The 26,310-nt window shown below is 34.5% G+C and overlaps 1 protein-coding gene across 1 annotated transcript in view; it reads left to right on the plus strand.

The window, feature by feature from the left end:
* The window catches only part of CFAP47 (cilia and flagella associated protein 47), a 423,400-nt gene extending 401,329 nt beyond the window's left edge, over nt 1-22,071 (plus strand). The window contains exons 64-66 of the mRNA XM_074358969.1: nt 84-245; nt 13,947-14,121; nt 21,288-22,071. Of these exons, the coding sequence (XP_074215070.1) occupies nt 84-245; nt 13,947-14,121; nt 21,288-21,500 (550 nt within the window). The 3' untranslated portion in view covers nt 21,501-22,071. The remainder of the gene's footprint in view (nt 1-83; nt 246-13,946; nt 14,122-21,287) is intronic.
* Nucleotides 22,072-26,310: the final 4,239 nt, after the last annotated feature.

A 26,310-nucleotide genomic window follows, 5' to 3' on the forward strand; every position in this document is an offset into this window, starting at 1 on the left:
TCACCTTAGATATTGATCTGCTATACTGTGTTCTCTTGGCTTGTTTTCCTGTAGTATCCTTACAGTCTCTTTTTCTATTCAAGGTCTCATGTTATGCTGGCAGTAGAGTGCCTAACATACGGGATCTGGAGGTTTCCCATGATGCTGGTTGCTACTGAGCCTGATGTGGATGACGTCATTGACATCGAAGGGGTTGGTTTATTTAAGGAATCTACTATTGACTTAAGGCTGACAAGTCAGACAAGGTAATACATCAAGCAAAAAGTATGTAACTGGTTTTGTGAATGTAATTTATGCTGAACTGGGAAACAAAATTTAAGATGGAAAGTTCTGTTATGTCACCTGTTGCTGATTAAGCCAGAGAAGTATTACTTCTATGAATGAAAGCTTTACATATTTCATATTTAGTATTTAAAAATTAGAAAATTAAGTCCGCAAAGTGAAGACCAAAAACAATAAGAAAAAGTAAGTAAATATTGATACTTAGAATACTATATTTTCAAAGGATCTTTTAGTGTATTTTTTCAGATTGTTGGGATGTTTTTCAGTAAATTTTAATGGTTTGGGGTTATTAAGTGGTTTAACTAAGTAGAGATGATGCATAATGTATATTGATTCCATTTTCTGTATTACTATGCTCAACCATAGCACTCTTTGTAACACATGTGATAACATAGCCAGCATGACAGTACTTTTACCTATGACACATGTAAAATATATTTTACAGCTTTTTTTGAGGGATAACATACACAGCATAAAATTCACCCATTGTTGGTGTGCATTTCAATATTTTTCTGAAAGTGTACAGAATTGGCAATCTAGGTTTAGAACCACATTCTAGATTTAGAATCTTCCATCTCCCCTCAAATTTCCCTCAGGCACCTTTGCTATCAACCCCTATTCCCACCCCCAGCCTCAGGCACCCAGTGATTTGCTTTCTGTCTCTTTAACCTTGCCTTTTCTGGATATTTTATATAAAAAAAATCACCCAATGTGTACTGTTTGTATTTAAATTTTTTTGGAAGCAGTTTTAGGTTTCCAACAAATAGAGAGGAGGGCACAGAGACTTCTCATATAGCCCCTGTCCCCATACCTGCATAGCCTCCCCCATTATCAACTTCACTCACAAGACTGGTACATTTAATAAGGATTGACCTACACTGACACATCATAATTACCCAAAGTCCATAGTTTGCCTTAGAGCGCGTTGTTGTACATTCTCTCGGTTTGGACAAAAGTATAGTGATGTATGTGTATCATTATAGTATCACGCAGAGTATTTTCACTGCCCTAAAAATCCTCTGTGCTGTCCCTATTCATCTCTCTTACCCCACCCCTAGAAACCACTGACCTTTCTTGTTTCCATAGTTTTGTCTTTTCCAGAATGTTATATAATTGGGATCACATAGTATGTAGCCTTTTCAGATGGGCTTCTTTTAATAAGTAATATGCATTCGAGGTTTATCCATGTCTTTTCATGCCTTGATAGCTCTTTTCTTTTTAGCACTGAATAATATTCCGCTATCTGGATGTATCAGTTTATTCATCCATTCATCTACTAAAGGACAATTTAAAAAGTGAAAATTTGCATGGTGTAATGTTTTTTATACTTTTACTTTCAATCGACCTTTATCACTAAATTTGAAGCGTATTTTTTGTAGACAACATATAATTGGATAATCCTTTTAAATTCATTTTGCCAGTCTCTTAACTTCCATGGGTGTGCATTTACATCACTGACATCTACAGTAATGATTGATGTATCAGGTTTATTTCTGCGATTTCATTATTCATTTTGTTTCTTTCATCTGTTTTCCTTTTCTTGCCTTTCTATTGATAACCTGAACTGTTTTTAGAATCCACTGTTATTTATCTATATTGGTTTTTTAAAATACATATCACTGAATAGTTTGTTTTTAATAGTTGCAGTATTACGATACGCAAATGCAACAATTTACAGTCTACTGCTGTAGACAGTTTGCTACCTCAGGATAAGTGTGGAAACCTCATTTCCGTTGGTTCCTTTACCCTCTCCATTTTTTAAATGTATAGTCACTACATACATTGAGCACCGTGTCCGATGATGTTATAATCTTTGCTTCACTTGTAAACTGATGAGCAGGGTAGTCCATTATACCTACCCCTATTCTTACCCATTCCATTGTTTTTGCTTCCCTTCTACAGTCCCAGCCTCCTCCTATTTTAATTTCTTTTTTGTTAGAGGAACTTCCTCTAGCTATTTTTTAAGATTAGCTCTGCTAGTGACACATTCTGTTCGCTTTCCTTAATCTGAGATTACTCCTTCATTAATGAGGACTATTTTTGCTTGATACTGAATTCATGGTTCATAGTTCTCTCCCATCATTTCTTGAAAAAATGTGCCACTTCTATCTGGATTGTATGGTTTCTGAGGAGAAGTGTACTGTCACTTCAACAGTTGTTCCCCTCTAGGTAACATTTCATTTCTCTCTAGCTCCCTTCAAGATGTATTATTTGATTTTAGTTTTCAGAAGTTTGATTATGATGAGTCTTGTCATGTAATATCTGCTGTCACTATTAGTCTCAGTTCAATGAAGACAGGGACTAGGACTGTCTTGGTCAGTGCCAGATATCTAAGGGATGCTTGATAAGTATGCCCTGAAAGAATGAAAATCCCCAAGCACTTTGGTTTCCATGCCAATAAGGAACAGTTATCACTGAATATAAATTTGCCTTGAAGTGCACTTAGCGACAAAACAGAAGCTTGATGTCTTTCTTAGGTTTCTGGAATTTAATGGCACATAGAATTATTTGCTATTCCTTCTGAGATACCTTTTAAAACTCTTTAAAAACATTTTATAAAGTTCATTCATAATACTTTAAAGTGTCTCTTTGTATTCTTATGTACTGCACAAAACTCTTACATCAATATATTTTAAGTCTGTAAAGTAAGTTGTTTACTGTAATAAAAAAATGTAATGGGTTAATCAGCTCCAGATAAACACAGTTATGGGTATGATTAGAGCTCTGCTCTTTTAATAACTTATTAAATATTCTTAACTATTTGGCCTGTATAATCTTCTCAGGTGAGTTTTAAAGTATTCCCTGTGCGATCAGCAGTGCAAAAGTGAGTTTCTTTTTATTGGCAGGCAGGAAATTTTAGTATCATACTTACTTACTTTGAGAAAGCTGCCTCTTGGGCAGGAAATCAATTTTCCTTTACCTAGGGTTTTTTTTGGATATATACCTGGCATTTGGGTGAAGGGGAGGTACCTGTGACTTACTCATAGAGTTTTAGGTTAAAAGTCTAAATTCCTTCATCTACTTTTATATGTGCATCTGGCCTACACACACTTGGGCTTTGCTCATGGTTTTTGCTACTACAGGTCTGTTTTGCATGATCCACACCACATTTCCCATATAGGTGAAAATTTACTAAAGAGATGCACGGTAGAAGCTACCTAGAATATGAGAAAGTGGGCTGATTGCATCACCTGTATGGGCCTTTAATGAGTAAACTTATCTTTCTTCTTTCTGGGTTGTAGAAAATAAATAATCAATAGAGTTCAGAGTATCTGAGCCATTATGTTCTGTACTTGTTAATTCATCACTCTATAACAATTTCCTGCATTTAATTTAATAAAAACATAGGAACTAAAGCATTTGAATTCAAAATAACACACATTCATTCCATCCTTCATTGCCTCACTTGTGACTACTTTTGACAGATACAATTATATAATTCAATCATCAGTTATGACAGATTATAATAAAAAGTCTGAAAATTTTGGATGATACTCATAAAGGAAAGCGCTCAATAAAGATGTAAAATGAAATGGATGAGTTTTCTGGAAGAATATCATCTTGATTATTTCTGTCTAAATTGAAAAATGAATCACGTTCGTTAGTCTACTTTGTCTCTAAATCTAATTGGAAACTCTGCCTGCATTTAGGGACTTGGAAACATAGACCAAGGCCCATGTTTACTGTCAAAAAGAAGGAAGGACAGGAGCATGTTACATCCTACTGAATATCCACATTAATTCAGATACCAGTATGGTTCATTGGCTCAATGTCATGGGTAATGTCATCCCAGTGATTAAGTTAATGCTAATTGTTGGCTTACAGTGCCGCTATTATTAGCTAACGGTGCCTAAATGTAGTCTTTATAGAATGCGTGCCTCAAGTAATTGGATTTTGTACATGGTGACTGGTTTCACACAGGGTGTATTTCAAAAGAACTTCAGGGCATTTCTTGACATAGACCTAGCTATGCAGCATCACTTCAGCCAGTCTGCTGGTTACAGGAGAGTCCCTATGTTGACTTGGATTTATGAAAGGGAACATAGGTCCCACCTTCTGATGGGAAAAGTATTACAGAATGTGCAAGCATGCCACAGTGGAATCTGCTTAGTTGAATATTTTAAGCCTCTTCTAAGTCAGTAAACTCTCTCCAGATTCCTCCCAGTTATTGTCATCAGATAGAGTTCTTTGAGTGGCAAGGCTCAGATCATGGTGGGTGACATACCACACTGCAGAAGGGGATGAATTAATTTTCTCCTCATGGATCAATTTTCTGGGGCAGTTGAAAACTACCCCATGCCAAGTCTGTCTTTAAATTTATTTTAGATGATTCAGTGATATAAAAAAGCTACTCAGTAGATTCAGTTCACTTTCCATCCCTAGGGAGGCTATACCTCAGTAGGTATTAGAAATCTCAAGTCATTCACAAGACCTATGAAATGAGTGGGGGAACATATGGGATAGGCTGACATCATATTCAGGATTTAACTAGCTTCCCCGTGAACCAACTCGACATGCAACATCTCCTTTTTCTTTCTGATCAGAAGCAAAATAAGTTTTGAATAAAAATGGCTCTATGCCCTGTTGACTACACATTTTTCTTGTTTGCTGGTCATGTTGGGAGGAGAAATGGGGAGAAAAAAATGCATGACAAGCCCTGAGGTGCTGGGTATTCTGTCTCCTAAATTAAATGTTCTCTAAAACATAAGGATCCCCAGAAGAGGAGGAAAGAGAAGGGGCCAAGGAAGACTATTTTAAGGAGTACATTATATTTTTATTATTTAAAAGGACCAGAGTTTGTCAAGGGATAATTTTAGGTATGATGATTCAGGGATGTCAAGTACTCTGAAGAGTTAGGATAAACATGTAATAGAGTTTAAATTATCAAAACAGATCATCTATTATTCTTAATTATATTGTTTGTAAAAGAGCTGAAAAGACTTTGTTCCCAGTAAAGATCAGAGCTGTGTTAAATTTAGGACTTCAGTGATTGAAGTAATGAGCTCAGTTCAGTGATTATGCATGACCATCACATTTTCCTTATTCCCTTCTCTGCCCAACCTAAGAACAACACAGTAACCACAATAGTAAATATTTGTTTCATTCCTACTAAATATTTAGTGTATATAGCATTATTTAATTTAATTTTAAAAATACTGCTAAATAAATATCACTGTCTCCAATTTACCTAAGATACACATGTCTTTACACAATCACAGCAAGGAATGAAGTAAATTACCAGATTTGGTAGTGTGCAGTGGGCAGGTTATCTGGTTTTGGTAAGATGCCCCAGCTCCTTTCTTTCCTCCTCCAATCCCATCTCAACAGAGAAACCTTTGTTCACATCCCTATCCCAGCTTGGTATCCTGTGAACTCCAGATTCAGGCCATTCTGAACTGTGGTAAGCTAAAAAACATGTCTGACCCCCAAGCTATATTTTCAATATTGATAGCTCTGGGAAAGCTGATCAACATTTCTGTTCCCTTAGAGGGTTAAGTCCAGCGTTAACTTTGGCAGATGTAAGCAGAATAGGTACCCTCTGGGACAGTATAATGTAAGAAATGCCACATACAGAAAGGAATAGTTCCTACAATTACCTGTCTTCACTGAGATTTGAAATTCTCCTATCAGAGACTTATCTTTTTGTATTAAGGTAGTTTTTAAATTTTACTTTTTCCAATTCTATTGAGGTATGATTGATGAGTAAACATTGTATATATTTAAGGTAAACAGTGTGATGATGTGATATAGTATATATTGTGAAATTATTCTCTCAATCAAGGTAACCTGTTCAACACCTCACATGGTTACCTTTTCGGTGTGTGTGGCAAGAACACTGAAGATCTCTTTTAGCAAATTTCAAGTATACAATACATTATTATTCACTATAGTCTCCATGCTATACATTAGATCTCCAGAATTTATCTAGGTTATAACTGAAAGTTTGTACCTTTGACTAGTATTTCCCTATTTCCCCCAACCGCAAGCCGCTGACAACTCTTGTTCTACTTTCTGCTTCTGTGAGTTGGGCTTTTTTAGATTCTGCATTTAAGTGAAATCATGCAGTTTGTTTTTCTGTATATGGCTTATTTCACTTAGCATAATGTCCTCCAGGTCCATCCGTGTCCCAAATGGCAAGAATTCCTTCTTTTTATGGCTAAATAATATTCCATTCTGTATATATACCACATTTTCTTTGCCTATCATCTGCAGAACAACACTTTAATTATTTTCATACTGTGGCTATTGTGATTAATGCTACAGTAACATGAGAATACAGATAAAACTTTGAGATACTGACTTCATTTCCTTTAGATATATACCCAGAAGTAGGATTGCTGGATCATATGACAGTTCAATTGTAGTTTTTTGAGGAAACTGTTTTCTATAGTGGCTGTACCAATTTTAAATCCCACCAACAGTACTCAGTGGTTCCATTTTTCCCACATTCATGTCAACATTTATTTTTGAGTTTTTCTTAACAGCCATCCTGACAGGCATGAAGTAATGTCCCATTGTGGTTTTGATTTGCATTTCCCTGATGATTAGTGATGCTGAGCAGCTTTTCATGTATTTGTTGGTCATTTGTATGTCTTCTTTGGAAAAGTTATCTATCCAGGTCCTGTGCCCATTTTTGAATAGGGTTATATGTGGGTTTTTTTGCTGTTGAGTTGTTGGAGTTCCTTATATGTTTTAGATATTGTTTTCCTATCAGATACATAATTTGCAGATATTTTCTTCCATTCCATAGGTTGCCTTTTCATTTGACTAATTTTTTTCCTTTGGTATGCAGAAATTTCTTAGTGTGATATAGTCCCACTTGTTCATTTTTGCTTTTGTTGCCAGTGCTTTTGATGTCATATCCAAAAAGTCATTTCCAAAACTAATGTCAAGGAGTTTTCCCTTAGGTTTTTCTTCTAGAATTTTTACATTTGACTTCTACGGGATTTAGTTCTTATGTTTATGTCTTTAATCCATTTTCAGTTGATTTTTGTTAGTGGTATAAGATAAGGGTCCAGTTTCATTCTTCTATATGTGGTTGTACAGTTTTACCAGCACCATTTATTGAAGAGACTATCCTTTCCCCATTGTGTATTTTTGGCAACTTTGTCAAAAATTAGTTGATTGTATATGTGTGGGTTTATTCCTGGGCTCTCTGTTCCATTGGGCTATGTGTCTGTATTTATTCCAGTACCACAGTGTTTTGATTACTTAGCTTTGTCATAAATTTTGAAGTTACTAAATGGTAAGCCTCTTGCTTTGTTTTTATCTCTCAAGATTATTTTGGCCACTTAGAATCCTTTGAGATTGAGTAGGAATTTTACAGTTTTTATCTTATGTCTTCAAAAAATGCCATTGGGGTTTTGATGGGGATTGCATTGAATCTATAGATTGCTTTGGGTAGTATGGACATTTTAACAACATTGATTCTTCCTAGACATAAACATAGAGGTATCTTTCCATTTATTTGTATCTTCTTGAATTTCTTTCATCATTGTCTTATAGTTTTTAGTGTACAGATCTTTAACGTCCTTGGTTAAATTTATTTCTAAGTACAGTTGACTCTTGAACAGTACGGGGGTTAGGGGTGCCAACCTTGCAGGACTTGACAGTTGGCCTTCCATATCTGTGATTCCACACCCACAGACTGAACCAATCGCAGATTGTATTTTGTAGTACGTGTATTGAAAAAAAGTCCATATATAAGAAGACCCATGAAGGTCAAACCTGTGTTGTTCAAGGGTCAACTGTATGCTTTTTTCATGCTATTTTAAATGGGATTGTTTTCTTAACTTTTTCAAGCAGTCCCTTTTTTAGTGTATAGTAATGCAAATGATTCTGTATGTTGATTTTGTATCCTGCAACTTTACTTAAAGAATTCATTTATTAGTTCTAACAGTTTTTTCTAGAATCATTCTACAAATAAAATCATGTCATCTGCTAACAGAGATAATGATCTCGGAGGAAAAGCTTTCAGGTTTTTCAACATTGAATATGATATTAGCTGTGGGTTTTTCTTATATGGCCTTTATGGAGTTGAAGTAATTTTATTCTATTCCTAGATTTTTGAGTGTTTTTATCATAAAAGGGGGTTGGATTTTGTCAGAATTTCCTTCTCCATGTATTGAGATGATCATGTATGTTTTATCCTTCATTCTGTTAAAGTGGTTTATCATATTAATTGATTTTCCTTTTTTATTGAGGTATAGTCACTTACAATGCGTCAGTCTTTGGTGTACAGCATAATGTCCCAATCAAACATATACATACATGCATTTGTTTTCATATTCTTTTCCCTTACAGGTTATTACAAGATACTGAGTATAGTTCCCTGTGCTATACAGAAGAAACTTGTTTTTTATCTATTTTTATGTAGTAGTTAATATTTGCAAATCTCGAACTCCCAAATTTATCCCTTCCCATCCCCTTTCCCCCGAGTAACCATAAGATTGGTTACTAATTGATTTTCTTATGTAGTACCTTCCTCACATCCTGTTGTTAAATCCAGTTTGGACATGTTGTATGATCCTGTTAATGTGCAGTTGAATTCCATTTGATAGTATTTATTGAGGATTATTGCATCTATATTCAATAGGGATATTAGCCTGTAGTTTTCTTGTTGTATCTTTTTCTGTCTTTGGCATCAGGATAAATTAAGTTTGGAAGTATTTGGAAGTATTCCCACTCCTTCTATGTTTTGGAAGAGTTTGAGATAGATTGGTGTTAAGTCTTTAAATATTTGGTAGAATTCACCATCTGTTCCTGGGCTTTTCTTTGTTGGGACGATTTTGATTACTAACTCAGTGTTCTTAATATTTATAGATCTGTTCAGATTTTCTGTTTATTCATGATTCAGTCTTGGTAGATTACATTTTTCTATGGAATTATCCATTTCCTTTAGGTTATACAACTTTTTGGTATGTAGTGTATGTAATTGATTATAGTGGTCCCTTATGATTGTTTCTATATCTGGGGCATCAGTTGTAATGTGTCCTTTTTCGTTTATGATTTTATGTATTTGAGTCTTCTTTTATTTCTTAGTCTAACTAAATGTTTGTTGATCTTGTTCTTTTTAAAAAAACAACTCTTAGTTTGACTCCTTTTTAATATAAATTATAGAATTTTTATTTTGAAATTTAGTCCATAAGTATGGCCACAATATGATTAAAATTCTAGTTTTCTAAATGAAATAGTATTTTATTTCTTGGATTTAATGAATGAAACTGCCAGGCTTAATTAGCACAAAATACACATAGTGAGAACATAATTTTATCAACAAAAAGAAACAAAAATAATTTCAATTGTACTACTGGACAGCATATTTAGACACTTATTTTTTTAAATGAAAATACCATACCAGCAGAAGAAACCATCTCCACTTGTTAAACTTGGTTACCCAGTTTGAGTCTTAGTTGATTTTTTTCTATTTTTTCTATTATTTTCTATTCTCCATTTCTACTCTACTCTTTATTATTTCCTTTTTTCTACTAACTTTAGGTTGTTTTTCTTCTTTTTCTCATTTCTAGAGGTATAGAAGTAGGTTATTTATTTGAATTTTTCTCTTTTTAATGTAGACATTTATCACTATAAACTTCCCTCCTAGTACTACTTTTGCTGCATTCCGTAAGCTGTGGTATGTTGTGTTTTTGTTTCCACTTGTCTCAAGATATTTTCTAACATCTTTTTGATATCTTCTTTGGCTCAATAGTTGTTCAAGAGTTTGTTGTTTAAGTTCACATATTTGTGTATTTTCCAGTTTTCCTTCTGCTATTGATATCTAGTTTTCATTCCATTGTGATGGGAAAAGACAACTGGTATGATTTCAGTATTCTTAAATTTGTTCATACTTATTTGTGACCTAACATGAAATCTGTCCTTAAGAATGTTCCCTGTGTACCTGAGAGGAATGTAAATGCTGTTGCTATTGAGTAGAATGTTCTGTACATATTTGTTAGATCTCTTTTACCTACAGTGTTGTTCCTGTCTTCTTTTTTCTTATTGATCTTCTGTTTGGGTTTTCTATACATTATTGAAAGTGGAGTATTGAAATTTCCTACTATTATTCTATTGCTGTCTATTTCTGTCTTCAGTTCTATTATTCTTTGGTATATATATTTAGATACTGTGATGCTGGGCATAATATATAACTATAATATATATAATTGTTATATCATTCTGGTAAATTGATCCAGTATTAGATCCTTCTTTGTCTTCTGTGACAAGACTTTCTTTTAAGTCTACTTTGTCTAATATAAGTAAAGCCATCTATGCTCTCTTTTGTTTACCATTTGCATGGAATATCTCTTCCTTCCTTTTAACTTTCATCCTATGTGTATCTTTAAACACAAAGTTAGCCTCTCATAGACAGTGTATACTTGGATCTTGCTTTTTATCCAATCAGCTACTGTATCTTTTGATTGAGGAGTTTAATTGATTTATATTTAAAGTAATTAGTGACAGATAAGGATAAGTAGTAGTGCCATTTCGTTGTTTTCTACATGTCTTGTAGCTTTTTTGTCCATCTTTTCTTCTCTTGCTCTCTTCCCTTGTGTTGTATTGATTTTTTGTGTGTGACATGCTTTGATTCCTTTCTCATATTCTCTTAGGTATCTTCTATAGGTGTATTCTTTGTAGTTTTTGTAGGGCTTACATAAAGCATCTTACAGGTTTAACAGTCTATTCTAAGCTGATAAAAATTTAGCCTCAATTTCACATAAAAATCTCTACACTTTGTGAGTGATGTACAAATTACATTTTTATATTATGCATCCATTAATATATTTTATAATTATAGTTTTTTTTACTTTCATTAACTTTTATACCACAATTAAGTGATTTATGTACCACTATTACAGTATTCAGTTTTGTGTATTTTCTATATATTTACCTTTATCAGTCAGCTTTATACTTTAATATGCATTTGTGTTGCTGTTTTGCATCTTTTTATTTCAACTTGAAGGACTCCCTTTAGCATGTCTTGTAAGGCAGGTCTAATGGTGATTAAGTCCCTCAGCTTTTCTTTAGCAGGGAAAATATCTGCTTCATTTTTGAAGGACCATTTTGATAGATGTAATATTTTTGATTGGCAGTTTGTTTACTTTTTATCACTTTGTATCATCCTACTCACTTTAGGCTTGCAAGGTTTCTGCTGAGAAATTTGCTTATAGTCTTATAAGGGTTTCCTTGTATGTGATGAGTTATTTTTCTCTTGTTATTTCCAAATTCCCTTTTTGTCTTTAACTGTTGACATTTTGATTATTGTGGAGTTGATCTCATTGTGGAGTTCTTTCATCTCATCCTATTTAGAAACTCTTGAATCTGTATGTCCATTTCCTTCCCCAGATTTGGGAAGTTTGGGGCCATTATTTCTTTAAATAAGCTTTCTGCCCCAATTTCTTTCTTCTCCTTCTAAGACTCCTAATGTGTGTATTGGTCCACTTGATGTTGTTGTTTAAGTCCCTTAGATTTTCTTCACACTATTTCATTTATTTTTCTTTTTGCTCCTCTGCCTCTGGCTGGATAATTTCAAATGACTTTTCTTCAAGTTCTCTGATTACTTCTGCTTGATCAAATCTACTGTTGAACCTCTAGTGAATTTTTTCAGTTCATTTACTGCATTCTTCACCTCCAAAATTTGTTCAGTTTTTTTAATGTTTTCTGTCTCTTGCTGAAATTCTCATTTTGTTTATGCATTGTTCCCCTGATATTGTTGAACATCTTCATGGCAGTTATTTGAATAATCTGTCAGGTAATTTCCTATTCTTCCATTTCCTTATGGTGTGTTTCTGGAGATTTGTTCCTTTAACCGAGTAATATATTTTTTCTGTTTCTTCATATTCTTTGTAACTTTATGTTGGTATCCATACATTTGAAAAAACAGCTACCTCTCCCAGTCTTTACAGACTGGCTTTGTACAGGGAAGAAGCTTCAACAATCAGCCCAACTAGAGACTCTGGGGCCTCTCAAATCTTTCCTGTGGATGTGTCTTTCTGAACTTTGTGTGTGAATATTACCAATTAGAGGCATTTGCCAGTTTCTATTTTTTCAGGAGTTTGTAATCTCTTGCTCCCTCTGGTATCTGTCTTCTATACCATGGGCACACTGAAGCAGCAGCACACTGCTCAGATCTTTTTTTGTCTTCAGAAGTTCCCATGCATCTAGAATGTGTCAGGCCTCATTAGTACTTCAAGATGCGCAAAACAGCAGCCAGGCCCCCAGCAGTACCCCAACCCCAGAAGTCCAAATGTTGGATGTCTGCTCTGCTCTTCTCTTTTCTTCCCCTGGCAGAAGTGGGAGCTGAGAATTTCCTCCAAATCATGTGGTACTGTGCTCGGGAGAGAGAGATGGTGGTGAGAGTGTGCCACAAATTTTCCTCCTAGCTTCAAAGCAGCTGATTTTGCACTCACCTAAGGGGAAGAAGCCTCTTAACTGGTTTCAGAATTTCTTACAATGGAAAGTGGTGTGCGTATTGTTGAATTGGTGTCTCCATGGGACAAATCTGGGGCTTCCTGTTCTGCCATCTTGCTTCCATCACCCCTCTGGATATTCTGTTTTATACATCTCTTACTTATTGGGCCATGCATCATTGCCTAGCACTGATAATAAAATGTTTTAAAACAGTAACAATCATAATGATGACTATATTAATATAAATTAGTCCTTATAGAGCACTTTCCACATGCCGGGCACTGATCTAATGTCTTTATAGGGATTATTAACTTCATTTAACAGCATGAAAATTGAGGTACAAAAAGGCTAATAAGTTGCCTAAAGTCAGCCTCCCAGATAGAGCTAGGATTCTGATCTAGGCCATCTGTGTCCTTAGTCCACTTTCTCAAACCCTCTGCTATGATACTGAATATGCATTTGCTGAATGGATCGCTGAATCCCAGCCTGAGTCTCCCATTTCCTTGTCTATGTTTCAGTGTCGGATCTGTTTTAGGAAACAGTTCTTTACCTTCTGCCTGTATCTCCCCTGTCCGTTTGGATTTTAAATTCCTCACAACCTCCTAGGTACTGTGCCTCTCTCCTGCTTTATTCTACCAAGAAGTTCCTCAATTTCTTTCACAGTCTTCATCTCAAATGTAATCTAGCTTGACATGAAGATGGTCACTTGAATCTTAAACGTCATTCAGTTCATTTCAGATCATAGCAACTCATCTCCAGGACCAAGAATCTTAAATGAACCTGTAAAGTACTTTCATCTCAATTAGCAAGTGGAGAGTTGAAGGAAAATGAGCAAATATCACGTTGGAATAATAGTAAAAACAAAGGCTTTATGAGAGCTGTTGTGGTCAGGCATTTTAGATGTTAATTTATTTCCAAATGATTGAATTTTCATTTGGGACATTGAGTCCTTCTAATTTTTATAGAGACAGCCTTTTTTATTCTTTGTATACTCTAAATATAAGGTGTGATTGAAAAAATCTTTAAGATACCATTTTTGTCACCCTGGGATGAATGACACTCTTTAGTAATTTAAAAAAATGTCTCCTTATTGTTACTCCATAAGCATTCCATAAAATAACAAGTCTCAGACTCACAGCTGCATAGCAGCACTAAGGTTTAACTGTAGTCTTATGCAGCAGAATATAAAACAAGTGTTGTCCATCAAGTTCTCATAAAGAGAATGGGGTAGTGATAATATTTATATTTTGTTCCAGAAATCCTGAGCCATTTACTGCATACTTCCTACCTGGCAGTGATCCTGAGTTTTATGTAAAACCACAGATTGGAGAACTTCTTCCTTATGAAGAAGGAACTGAAGGAACTCTCATCATTGTGGCTTTTAAACCCCAAATGTACAGCAGGAAGTACAAAGCAAAGTTAGTAATAGAGGTGAGTTCTATAAAGGTAATAGTCAAGGATGTTTGATGTCACAAAAGTCACTAAGTGACATTGGGAGAAAAGGTTTCAACTAATGATCACAGATAAAGAATAGCAACATTATCTTGCAAAAGTCAGCATATTTCAACTGCTCTGTCTTGTTTTAATTTCCTTTTGTCCAATAAAGAACATTTAAATGTGAAATATAACCAAAAAAAGTCATCACCAGTGAAAAGTAACAAATTATTTTCTTCCAATTATGGAAAAGGTAAATAATGACTGTAAAGTGATTTGTGTAGTTGCATGTTATTTTCCATAATAACCTATTTGAAGAGTTTAGTTGATTTAAGGTAGAAATATTGGAAACTTTTCCTGGCTTCAATCCCTAGTACCTTTTCTAAAAATAAATAAATAAGTAAACCTAATTACCTCCCCCCTAAAAAAAATTTTAAAAAATAAATATTGGAAACTTTGATTAAGGAAGGCATAAGGTGTTGTCAAAATGTTAAAGTCTAAAATGAAGAAAATTAAATAGAAGATAAAATTTACTTTGAATTGAAAAAACACAATGTGAAATGGGCGATTAATGTAAAATAATGTTAAAGTTATCATTTATTAAAAGTTAAGGTAAATAGAATTCTGAAAATGTATCCAGTAAGCAAAATTTCTCCATAAAATTTCCCACATATCTGCTAAGAACTTCTAGGCTAAAGACTACTTTCAAGTTATTTCTGAAAAGATGCCTATTGCCACTATTTTCAGTAGCACAGGCAGAAAGGACTGGTAGTCATGTTTCAAGACACAACTACTGATGCCAAACTGATCACTAGACTTCTGAATCAGACACTAATTAGGCAGCACCATTGGCAGAAGAAATGTGTTATCACTGTTTTAATGAATAGAGAAGAGGAAAATGTTGATTATTGCTTGAGCAAATTATTTATATTTTTCATCTTTCTGAGAGTCCTTACAAACCAGGTAATAAAAATATAAAGCCTCTGGAGCCTTGCTGCACACAGGCCTGTCCTGTGTTAATTCTTGATTTAAGATAATCACGTTGTTGTACTTGCTTCTTTAAAAATAATGACATAATTTTACTCTAAGAGGTTGAAATGATATTTTAAAAAGTAGATTTATAAATACAATTATATTCAACTTATAGCATGCAGCGAACATTTTTGAAATTAACTACTTAGGAGGTTTTACCAACAAAATTCTGTTTCTGATTTCCCCATGCAGATTTGACAATTAAATCACTGATAGCAGACCTGAAGGGTTTCTGTGAGAGAATAACTTAGTATATGGGATCGAATGAGAATATAACATTTTCATTTAATCTGAAGTGGTATATAGTTTGATAGCATATGTGGGAAGAATTGAGTTTGAAATGTGTTTTAAGAAATCACTGCTTTGTTGATTCTGTGGAGAATTACAAATATGTGTAGAAACAGAATAATCTACATACACTCACCATCCCACATGAACACTTACCAACTCAAGACCAGTCCTGCTTCAAGTATGTTCCCACCCCCTTCCTCCCTTCCCATATTATTTTGAAGAAAATCCCATACATCCTATTATCTGCAAATATTTTGTATTAATCTCTAAAAGACAAAATCTTAACCATAATACCATCATCACATCCAAAAATTAACAGGAATTCCTTAGTATCAGTACATATCAGATACTCTTTTTGTGTTGAAATTTTCAACTGACTCATATATCTCATACTTTTAAATTTAAATAAATTAAATATTTTATATAGACTTACAAAAACTACATAGAGTCCTATGAATCCTTCTCCCAGCTTCTCCCAGTGGTGACATCTTACATAGCTGTAGTAAAATATCAAAACAAAGAAATTGTCTTTGATAAAATACTGTTAACTAGGCTAGAGACCTTATTCCTTTTTGGTTTGTTTTGCATTTTTTACATGCATGCGTGTGTGTGTGTCTGTGTGTCTGTGTCTGTGTCTGGTTCTCGGCATTTTGAATCCACGTCTAGATGTGTATAGCTGCAAACACAACTAAGATAGAGATCGCTTCTGTCACAGCAGAGGAAGCATGTCATGCTAACCCTTTCTAGTCACGTCCAACACCGTAACTCCTTTCTCACCCTGGCAACCAGTAATCTTTTCTCCATCCCTATGATTTTGAACTTCCTAGAGTATTATATAAATGGGATCATGTAACCTTTTGAGGTTGGCTTTTTATGCTAAGTATAAGGCCCTTGGGATTCATAAAAATTATTGCATATATCAAATCAATGATTTTGAAATCATGGTCACTGTCTTATCTGACTCCACAACCCTGCTCTTTTTTTTAACTTTTTTTTAATTTAGTTATAGTCATTTTACAATGTTGTGTCAAATTCCAGTGTAGAGCACAATTTTTCAGTTATACATGAACATACATCCATCCATTGTCACATTCTCTTTCTCTGTGAGCCACCACAAGATCCTGTATATATTTCCCTGTGCTGCACAGTACAACCTTGTTTATTCTACATTTTGAAATCCCAGTCTGTCCCTTCCCACCCCCCGTCCCCTTGGCAACCACAGGTTTGTATTCTATGTTTATGAGTCTGTTTCTGTTTTGTATGTATGTATGTATGTATGTATGTATGTATTTATTTATTTTTAGATTTCGCATATGAGCGATCTCATATGGCATTTTTCTTTCTTTCTGGCTTGCTTCATTTAGTATGGCATTCTCCAGGAGCATCCATGTTACTGCAAATGGCGTTATGTTGTCGGTTTTTATGGCTGAATAGTATTCCATTGTATAAATATATCACTACTTCTTTATCCAGTGATCTGTTGGACATTTAGGCTGTTTGCATGTCTTGGCTATTGTAAATAGGGCTGCTATGAACATTGGGGTGCAGGTGTCATTTTGAAGTAGGGTCTCTTCTGGATATATGCCCAGGAGCGGGATTCCTGGGTCATATGGTAAGTCTATTCCTAGTCTTTTGAGGAATCTCCATACTGTTTTCCACAGTGGCTGTACCAAAGTGCATTCCCACCAGCAGTCTAGGAGGGTTCCCTTTTCTCCACAGCCTCTCCAGCATTTGCCGTTTGTAGACTTTTCAATGATGGCCATTCTGACTGGTGTGAGGTGATACCTCATTGTAGTTTTGATTTGCATTTCTCTGATAATTAGTGATATTGAGCATTTTTTCTTGTGCCTTTTGATCATTTGTATTTCTTCCTTGGAGAATTCCTTGTTTAGGTCTTCTGCCCCTTTTTGGATTGGGTTTTTTGTTTTTTTCTTTTTAAGTCGTATGAGCTGCTTATATATTCTGGAGATCAAGCCTTTGTCAGTTTCATTTGCAAAAATTTTTTCCCATTCCGTAGGTTGTCTTTGTTTTGCTTATGGTTTCCTTTGCTGTGCAGAAGCTTGTAAGTTTCATTAGGTCCCATTTGTTTATTCTTGCATTTATTTCTATTGCTTGGGTAGACTGCCCTAGGAGAACATTTTTGAGATGTATGTGAGATAATGTTTTGCCTATATTTTCTTCTAGGAGGTTTATTGTATCTTGTCTTATGTTTAAGTCTTTGATTCATTTTGAGTTTATTTTTGTGTATGGTGTAAGGGAGTGTTAATAGCTTCATTGATTTACATGCTGCTGTCCAGTTTTCCCAACACCATTTGCTGAAAAGACTCCACAACCCTGCTCGTAAAGGCAACACCATGATGTCTCACATGATAAATGTGAGGAATTTTTAAATTAAATTCATTATCTAAATAAAAATTATTGTTTTCATTATTATCATCTTTTTTAAACTGTTAGTTTGAAACATCAAGTCAGTAATAGTTGTAATGTATGAAACCTATGATCTTCATTGTGCTTTACTTGGAAATAAAGATTTTTTAGAAAAGTTTAGTTAAATACTAGCGTACACAAACTTCAACAACCATGTCAGCAAGCTTCATAAGTTTCCTCTCAATTAAACCATATTTAGAATGATTAAACACTGCCTTTTCCACACTATTAAACAAGGCATATAGCACTAGCTTTTTTTTACTTTAAAGTTTTTGTTGTAAAACAAAATACAGAAAAGAAAACCATTAAAAATAAATGTGTATCTTAACACATATATACAACACCACTCACATCAGAGAGTTTTACCAGCCACCATAGAAGCCTATCGAAGTGTCCCATCCAATCAAAGCTGCCTTCCTCCTGCCAAAAGTGACCACTATCTCAACATTTCTCTTGGGTTTGTTTATGGTTTTATCACCCAAGAGTGCATCCCTGTCCAATATAAGTTTAAAATTCTTTTTCAAATTTTATAACTTTTTAAAATCTCTATTAATCTAAAGGTTCCCCCTCTTTCCCTTTATTTTCCTTTCAATGTAGCTATTGAAGATAGGCCTTTGACATGCAGGTAGATATGTGACCTGTATAGTTTCTGATGGTCAAGATTTTAGTTGATTCCATTTTTGTGTGTATGATGTTAGCCCTAGCTTTGAAAGACTTCAGTTAGCTTGGTCAGATTGTGATAGAAAGCAGTGCCACTCAAGGAGAGTGAACAGTCTGCTCAACTTTCCATGTTGGACATGATGACTCTTAAATAATTTCTATAGAAGTGTGGTAACTATCAGAATTACCCAAGATAAAACATATAATGCTTGTACAAAACTTATATTTTATATAGAGAGGGACCTGTTATAACTACAGACGTAACTAGACATGAATATTACGTATGTAAATGCATTGCTTTTAAAGGAAATTTATCATTGTTGTGAAATTGTGGGAAATGTCAAAATATATATATCTTGGTTTGTATTTCCTCATAAGCAGATTCTGAAATAAGTATTTAAGTCTAGGTAGCATATTTACCATGTGATCTCAAGAACCAGCTGAAGGGAAGCCAGGATATGAGACAGAGCAGGAATAGATAGTAATAGATATCTAGGCAGTTACTAGAGTGGACAACTGGAATTTAATCCCATGGGAGTTCTCTGGGACATAGTGTGTAACCCACACCTTAGAATATTCACACCTGAGGGGGCTAGGGAGTTAAATGTTTATACACCAACTGCCACTGTTCAATCATTGACTGAGGAATGTTCCAGGGATTGTTAATTCCCTGGCAGCACAGAAGCCTTCTGGAGTGTTTGAAAAACTTCAAGTCAAAGAGGTGCAGATACTGGCAATTGGAAGTTGGGGCAGCAATGAAATGGAAACAGCTGAAGGGTGTGAGTTGGCAGAAAGCACATCTGCTAATGGATAAGCAGTTGTTTCCATTGATAAGAATGTGCCCCTTACAACATAGCTTTGGTTGATCTCTTCTAAAACTAGAGAGATATTACTTAAATATGAAAATTTCGTCTATTTAAAAAGTATTTTTTAATTCATTTAAATAAATAGTTGAGTATAATTGTCAATTTGGCATTCTTTTGTAAGAATCAAGACAGTGATTCTTTGAGGCATTAACAACACAGAAGTACTGATTTTTTCTTCTATTATTTTAACTTTTGCTTTTTTATATATATTTTCAAAGGGAGATTGAGTACAGAAGATAATAGAGCTATATCTTTAAATGTTTTCAAAAACAGAAATGAGTAACTTTTAATTCGCAGTTTGAAGACAGCTAACTATAGATATAATAACTGTAATATTTAATCTTTATAAAACAAAGATGTTCTTACTAGCATGAAGATTGTTGGGATAAAGGACATGAACAACTTCTTATAAATATATTTGTATTTGGATTATATATATTTTATATATACACACACATACATATGCACCATCACTTATTTGAATCTAAGTTCAAATTTTAGATTTAAATTTAAAATCTGCATTTGAATCTTAGTTGAAATATGTACAATAACATTTAGAACTTTAAAAATAGTGTCTTTATGGGGAATTATTTTCAGAATGTTGTAGAAATGTATTGAACACAGGTCCAGATCCCTACATGTAGTTCTCATTTGTACCCACTAGGTTCCAGATAGGAGAGTACATCCCTTCATATAGCTCACTTCTGTGGACGTACTAAGGGTTGAGCATGGGTACAGGTCCCCTCGTGCATTTGTCCCCATGAAGTGAGTCACTTATAGTGTAAAAATTTACAATGACATATGCACAATCACCAAAATGTAGCTTTGTTTTTCAAACTGAATATCATTACATGAATTCAAATGGTATTTAACCCAGTTCTTGGTTAAATGTATAGTTTTTAATTATGCTTTTTAATATCTGGTTTTAAATATGTGGTTGTAAATATGCAGTTTTCTTGGTTAAAAAATATATTTCTTGTTTGTTCTGCTTTTGACTCAGTAATTCTGAATACTTAATTACTATGAATGCTGGATAGAAGGGCCAGTTATGATTAAAATAGACCATTCCAGATGTGCAAGAAACTCCTGCAGTTCACAGCTTTTGACAGATACCACATTACATATCAAACACTGATATTACTGCAGTATGCACTTGGCCTGCACTTGTCCTGAATAGTTTTCTGAACATACACTGTACAACTCTTATGTGAGGAAGAAGGCCTAGGTAAACACAAGTAGCATCAGGAAACTCCATAAAAGCAATGAGATTTAAGTATGAGCATAAATGTGCAGAAAATGCTAAAGTGCCTAATTCAATATTGCCATCCTGTCCATACATGCAGAAGAAATGAAGGGTTTTAAAATAAATCCCTATATAAATTATACTGAGTTGAATTTAGAGTATGATTGTCATTAATTATTTTATACCATGCTCAGTAATTTCAAAGAGTTATATTAATTATGTACTTTCATAATCTAAAAAAGAGAAGCTTGGCATATTTACAGGTCAGTTCTATAGCCACAGTTAAATTCCCATGGAAAAGTTCATCTTGTGAGATGTGATTTCCATTATGTATAGTTCAGACTGGGAAACAGTTTCATGCAAACCAAATAGATTCCTTCCCTTTAGATCAGATGGATATACTTGGTTCACCCACAGGGCAGACCTCTAAGTGTAAAAGGCCTTTTAGTGAATGAATCTTAATGCATAAAGCCAAATGCTTTTCCTGAATTGATTTGCCATGTTATTTATTACCAGTGCAGTTACAGTTTTGTACCTTTCCCATACCTTACATGGAGAAGGGAAATGTTAATTTGGTTAAGTTTTTCCTGCATTTTTCTCAGTCCCTGGATATTGCATATAAAATTTCTTCTCTTTGTTTCCAGACAGCAGATATGTACTGGTTATATGATATCAATGGGTTACCTCCAGCTACCATACCACCAATAAATGTAAAAGCCAAAATTGACAATACTAACAAGATGTTTGACAGGAAGCCAGTTCATCGGCGCAATTTTATCTATGAAAATTCTCAACTCATAAGGACGGGGGTATCTTCTACCATCAAGGGTGCTCCTTTGATGCTGAAGAAGAAATAAAAAAAGTTTTTTCCAAAGTATTTCTTGGTCTTACGTAGAGTTGAATATATTTTCGTGATTCTTTTTTTTTTTATTGAAGTATAGTCAGTTTACAGTGTTGTGTCAGTTTCTGATGTACAGCACATTGCTTTAGTCATACATGAATATACATATATTCATTTTCATATTCTTTTTCACTGTAAGCTACTATAAGATATCAAATATAGTTCCCTGTGCTACACAGTATGAACTTGTTTATCTATTTTATATACACCAGTCAGTATCTGCAAATCTCGAACTCCCAATTTATCACTTCCCACCCTCTTCTCCCCTGGTAACCATAAGTTTGTTTTCTCTGTCTGTGACTCTGTTTCTGTTTTATATATAAGTTCATTTGTCTTTTTTTTCATAATTCTTATTTCATCTTTTGGAATATTTCTGAGGAATACTATAATTTCAAGTATAATATACCTTCTATATTTTCTTTTTTAAATGCTGACTAAATGTATTCTCTGAGTATGTTTTAACTAACTTCTGAGTTATGTATGTGTTATAAAATGAACTGGCTGCAAATATTGTGATTCGTTCACTGTTAAAGTACAGGAGTACATTGTAGTAAAACTAAAAGATGATTTCATCTTACAAATCCATTCATATAAGTGTATATAGTCCATACTGAATCTTCTAATAATAAAGATATATTTCAAAATGATCCAGGAGAAAGTTTATATTCTTAAAGGAGAGTAGGTGCTTGGATCTTATCATTTAGGGGAACTAGAATAATAAACAGCCAATATGGACTGTCTTTAACACAGTTTGACACAAAATGACTGGCTCTGCCACAAATCACTCGTGTGATTTTAAGGAAATCACGTGCCTTTTTGTGCCCTATTTCCTTGTGTGCAAAATGAAAGAATTGTACTAGGAACAAGAGTTGGCAAACTTTAGCTGAATCTAGTCTACCACCTGTGTTTATGCAGCCTGCTAGCAAATAATGATTTTTATATTTTTAAATGGTTGAAAAAAATCAATAGAAGTATATTGAGTAATGTAAGAAAATTACATAAAATTTAAATTTCATTGTCCATAAGTAAAGTTTTATGGGAGCACATCCACAGTCATTTCTTTCTGTATTGTTTGTAGCTTTTGTGCTATAACAGTGAAGTTAAGTGGACAGAAACCATATAGCTGCAATGCTTAAAATATTTGCTCTCTGGTGCTTTATAGAAAAGGTTTAGCAACCCCTGTGCTAGGGCAAGAATGAACCACTGTCAATGGATTGATCATAATTTCTTCACACGATATTCAGTAGAATTCTGGGAACATGTTTATGGGATCAATTAGTCTTATTTGCAGTGATTGAAGTAGAGGAGAATAGAGGCCCAGATACCCCAGATTCGCCATCCCTGGAAAGGACAAGAGGTAAGATTCTGTAAATCTTTAAAAGCTCTCTGAAGATGTTTGAGTATAGAATCTTAGATCATTTGTCTGTCCTTTCCTCTGCTGTACTGTTGGAGGTGGGGGAGGGGTCAATCTCTGAGTATGTTTCTGACAAAGCCTTCATAAAACCTCTCCAAAGTCTTAGGAAAGTAAAATTGCATTAGACATGGATGTACTTAGAGATCTAATTGTGTTTATATTTTGGTGTTTATGGTAATGTGTAACATTGAAATAATCCTAAACCTCTTTATATTGAGCCTTGTGAGAGTCACATTTGCATTCCTATCTGAAATGCTCCAATAATTGAAATTATGGCATCCAGAATGGAGTGCATTTGGATTTGACTTTTCTCAGTCAGAGAAGGGAGTAAAGATGAGATACTGGAAGACGTGCCATTAACCGTTTCATGTTGTGAATATTTCAAAAATACTTAAGATTGTGATGCTAGATTGTCAGATTTCAGATTTTATCCTAGATGGTACCTTCTTTGGAAGAGGTATCTATAATTGGAAGTGTCAGTGCAAACTATTATCTGTCCAACTGCAAATGGAGTGGGAGCAACTAAAAGAGACAAAACTGAATAGTAAATAAAATTCTAAGAATCAAAAGGTGTTGGGAAAGGATTTAGGATGAGGAAACTATTGCATTGTATACTTTAGAGCATTTCTTAGTCTAGTACTTGTGAATATCAATGGCTCTTAAAATCAAAGAGGGGTATCACCCATTCTCATCACTTCTATTCAACATAGTATTGGACGTCCTATCCATAGAATTTAGACAAGAAAAAGAAATAAAAGGTATCCAAATTGGAATGGAGGAGGTAAAATTGTCACTATTTGCAAATGACATGATACTCTATATAGAGAACCCTAAAGTCTTCACACAAAAATAATTAGAACTAATAAATGAATTCAGCATGGTAGCAGGATACAATATTAATATACAGAAATCTATTAATGTTTCTTTACCCTAATGGTGAAATATCAGGACAAGAAAGTTAGAAAAAACAATCCCGTTTAAAATCGCATAAAAAAATTAAAATACCTAGGAATAAACTTAAAAGAAGATGAAAAACTATACACTGAAAACTATAAAACATTGATACATGAAATTGAAAATGATTCAAAGAAATGGAACAATATCCCATGCTCTTAGATTGGAAGAATTAATATTGTTAAAATGGCCACACTACCCAAAGCAATCTATAGATTTTATGCAATCTATATCAAAATACCCATGACATTTTTCACAGAACTACAATAAATAACCCTAAAATGTAAATAAAACAACAAAAGGCCCAGGATTACCAAAGAAATCCTAGGGAAAAAGAACAAAGCTGGAGATATATAACCCTTCCAGACTTCAGACTATACTACAAAGCTACAGTAATCAAAACAGTGTGGTACTGGCACGAAAACAGACACACAGACCAATGGAATAGAATGGAGAGCCCAGAAATAAACCCACACACCTACAGTCAATTAACCTACAACAAAGGAGGCAAGAATATGCAATGGAGAGAAGATAGTTTCTTCAGCAAGTGGTGTTGGGATAGCTGGACAGCTACACATTAATCAGTGAAATTAGAACACTCTCTCACACCATATACAATAATAAACTCAAAATGGTTTAAAGACCTAAATATAAGACATGACACCATAAAACTCCGAGGAGAGAATATAGGCAAAACATTCTCTGACATAAATGGTAGCAATGTTTTCTTAGGTCACTCTCCCAAGGCAAAAGAAATAAAAGCAAAAATAAACAAATGGAACCTAATCAAACTTAAAAGCTTTTGCACAGCAAAGGAAACCATCAACAAAATGAAAAGACAATCTACAGAATGGGAGAAAATATTTGCAAATGATGAGACTGACAAGGGCTTAATATCCAAAATATACAAACAGCTCATACAATTCAATATCAAAAGAAAAAAAAAACCCAGTCAAAAAATGGAAAGAAGACCTAAATAGACATTTCTCCAAAGAAGACATCCAGATGGCCAACAGGCACAGGAAAAGATGCTCAACTTTGCCAATTATTAGAGAAATGCAAATCAAAACCACAATGAGATATCACCTCACACCTGTTAGAATGGCTATCATCAAAAAGTCTACAAATAATACATGCTGGAGAGGGTGTGGAGAAAAGGAAACCCTCCTACATTGTTGATGGAAATGTGAATTGGTGCAGCCACTATGGAAAACAGTATGGAAGTTCCTTAAGAAAACTAAAAATAGAGGTACCATATGATCCAACAGTCCCACTCCTGGGTGTATATCTGGAAAAAATGAAAACTCAAGTATCTATCATTTCACTCCTTTGTTTATGCCCTTACTTAACAAACAGATGCTGTATACTACTCCAAGCTACATTCTGTACTCAACCTAGAGAAATGAAAACAAAGGAGCACTGACCAGACCTTTTCTGCAAGTGGTCCATGACTGGTGGGGAACACAGGTGTAAGTAGGTAGTTTCCAGACCATATGGAAAGTGCTGTGATTGAGACCTTGGCGTAGAAAGGGGAAGGTGGCAGCCTGGCTGGGGAGTAAGAAGAGGCTTCACAGAAAACATTACATTTGACCAGGATGTTGATGGAGTTGGAGTCTTCCACATATGTAAGGAGAAGATGGGTTCACATTTGGATGGACTACTTTTAGGTAAATAAAGGACGTTTATATTGGGTCCATTTAGCAGGTGGATACATTCATATGGAACTTAGAATATGGGTTTGATTCTGATATAATTTTTTTGCCTTATTGGTATGAGTCAAAAGCAAAGCATGATAATGTTTAGAGAAAACTTATAAAAGCAGTGCTTCTCAAACCCTTATATACATTAGAACTATCAGAGTTGATTGCTAAAAATGCAGTTACAAGGTTGACTCTCCTTCATTCTGATTCATTATTTGGGGCTAAATGCAGGAATCTACATTTTAACATGTGTTTAGGTGTTTCTAATGGTCACATGTTAAGACAAAATACTGAGTAAGAGAAGAGGACCATAGATATGACTGTGAAAAACAAACACTGAAAGAGTAGCAAGCAAAGGGCAGAGGCAGTGGTGTAAACTGAGAAGTTGGTTAAAGAGAGGAATGTCTAGATCCTGTTCCTGATGTTGGGGTACACCAATCAGGGGTCTTATCGTCAATGAGCCAACCAACCACACAGCGAAGCATAGTTCCTAGAAAACAATAGGATATTTACCATGGGAAGGAAAGGGTTAAGAGGGGACTATGAGAAGCCTGGGGAAGTTCTGAGTTCTATCCAGCCTCCTTGTAGAGAAAACAGATTGTTGAAACATACATTCAGGAAGAACAAAAGGTCATTCATTTAGGGTCTTTCTTCAAACCAAAATCAGTATTGTAAGGGTTTGTTTGTGGCAATTTCCC

This window comes from Camelus bactrianus, chromosome X (genome assembly GCF_048773025.1).
Source record: "Camelus bactrianus isolate YW-2024 breed Bactrian camel chromosome X, ASM4877302v1, whole genome shotgun sequence".
Classification (NCBI taxonomy): Eukaryota; Metazoa; Chordata; class Mammalia; order Artiodactyla; family Camelidae; genus Camelus; species Camelus bactrianus.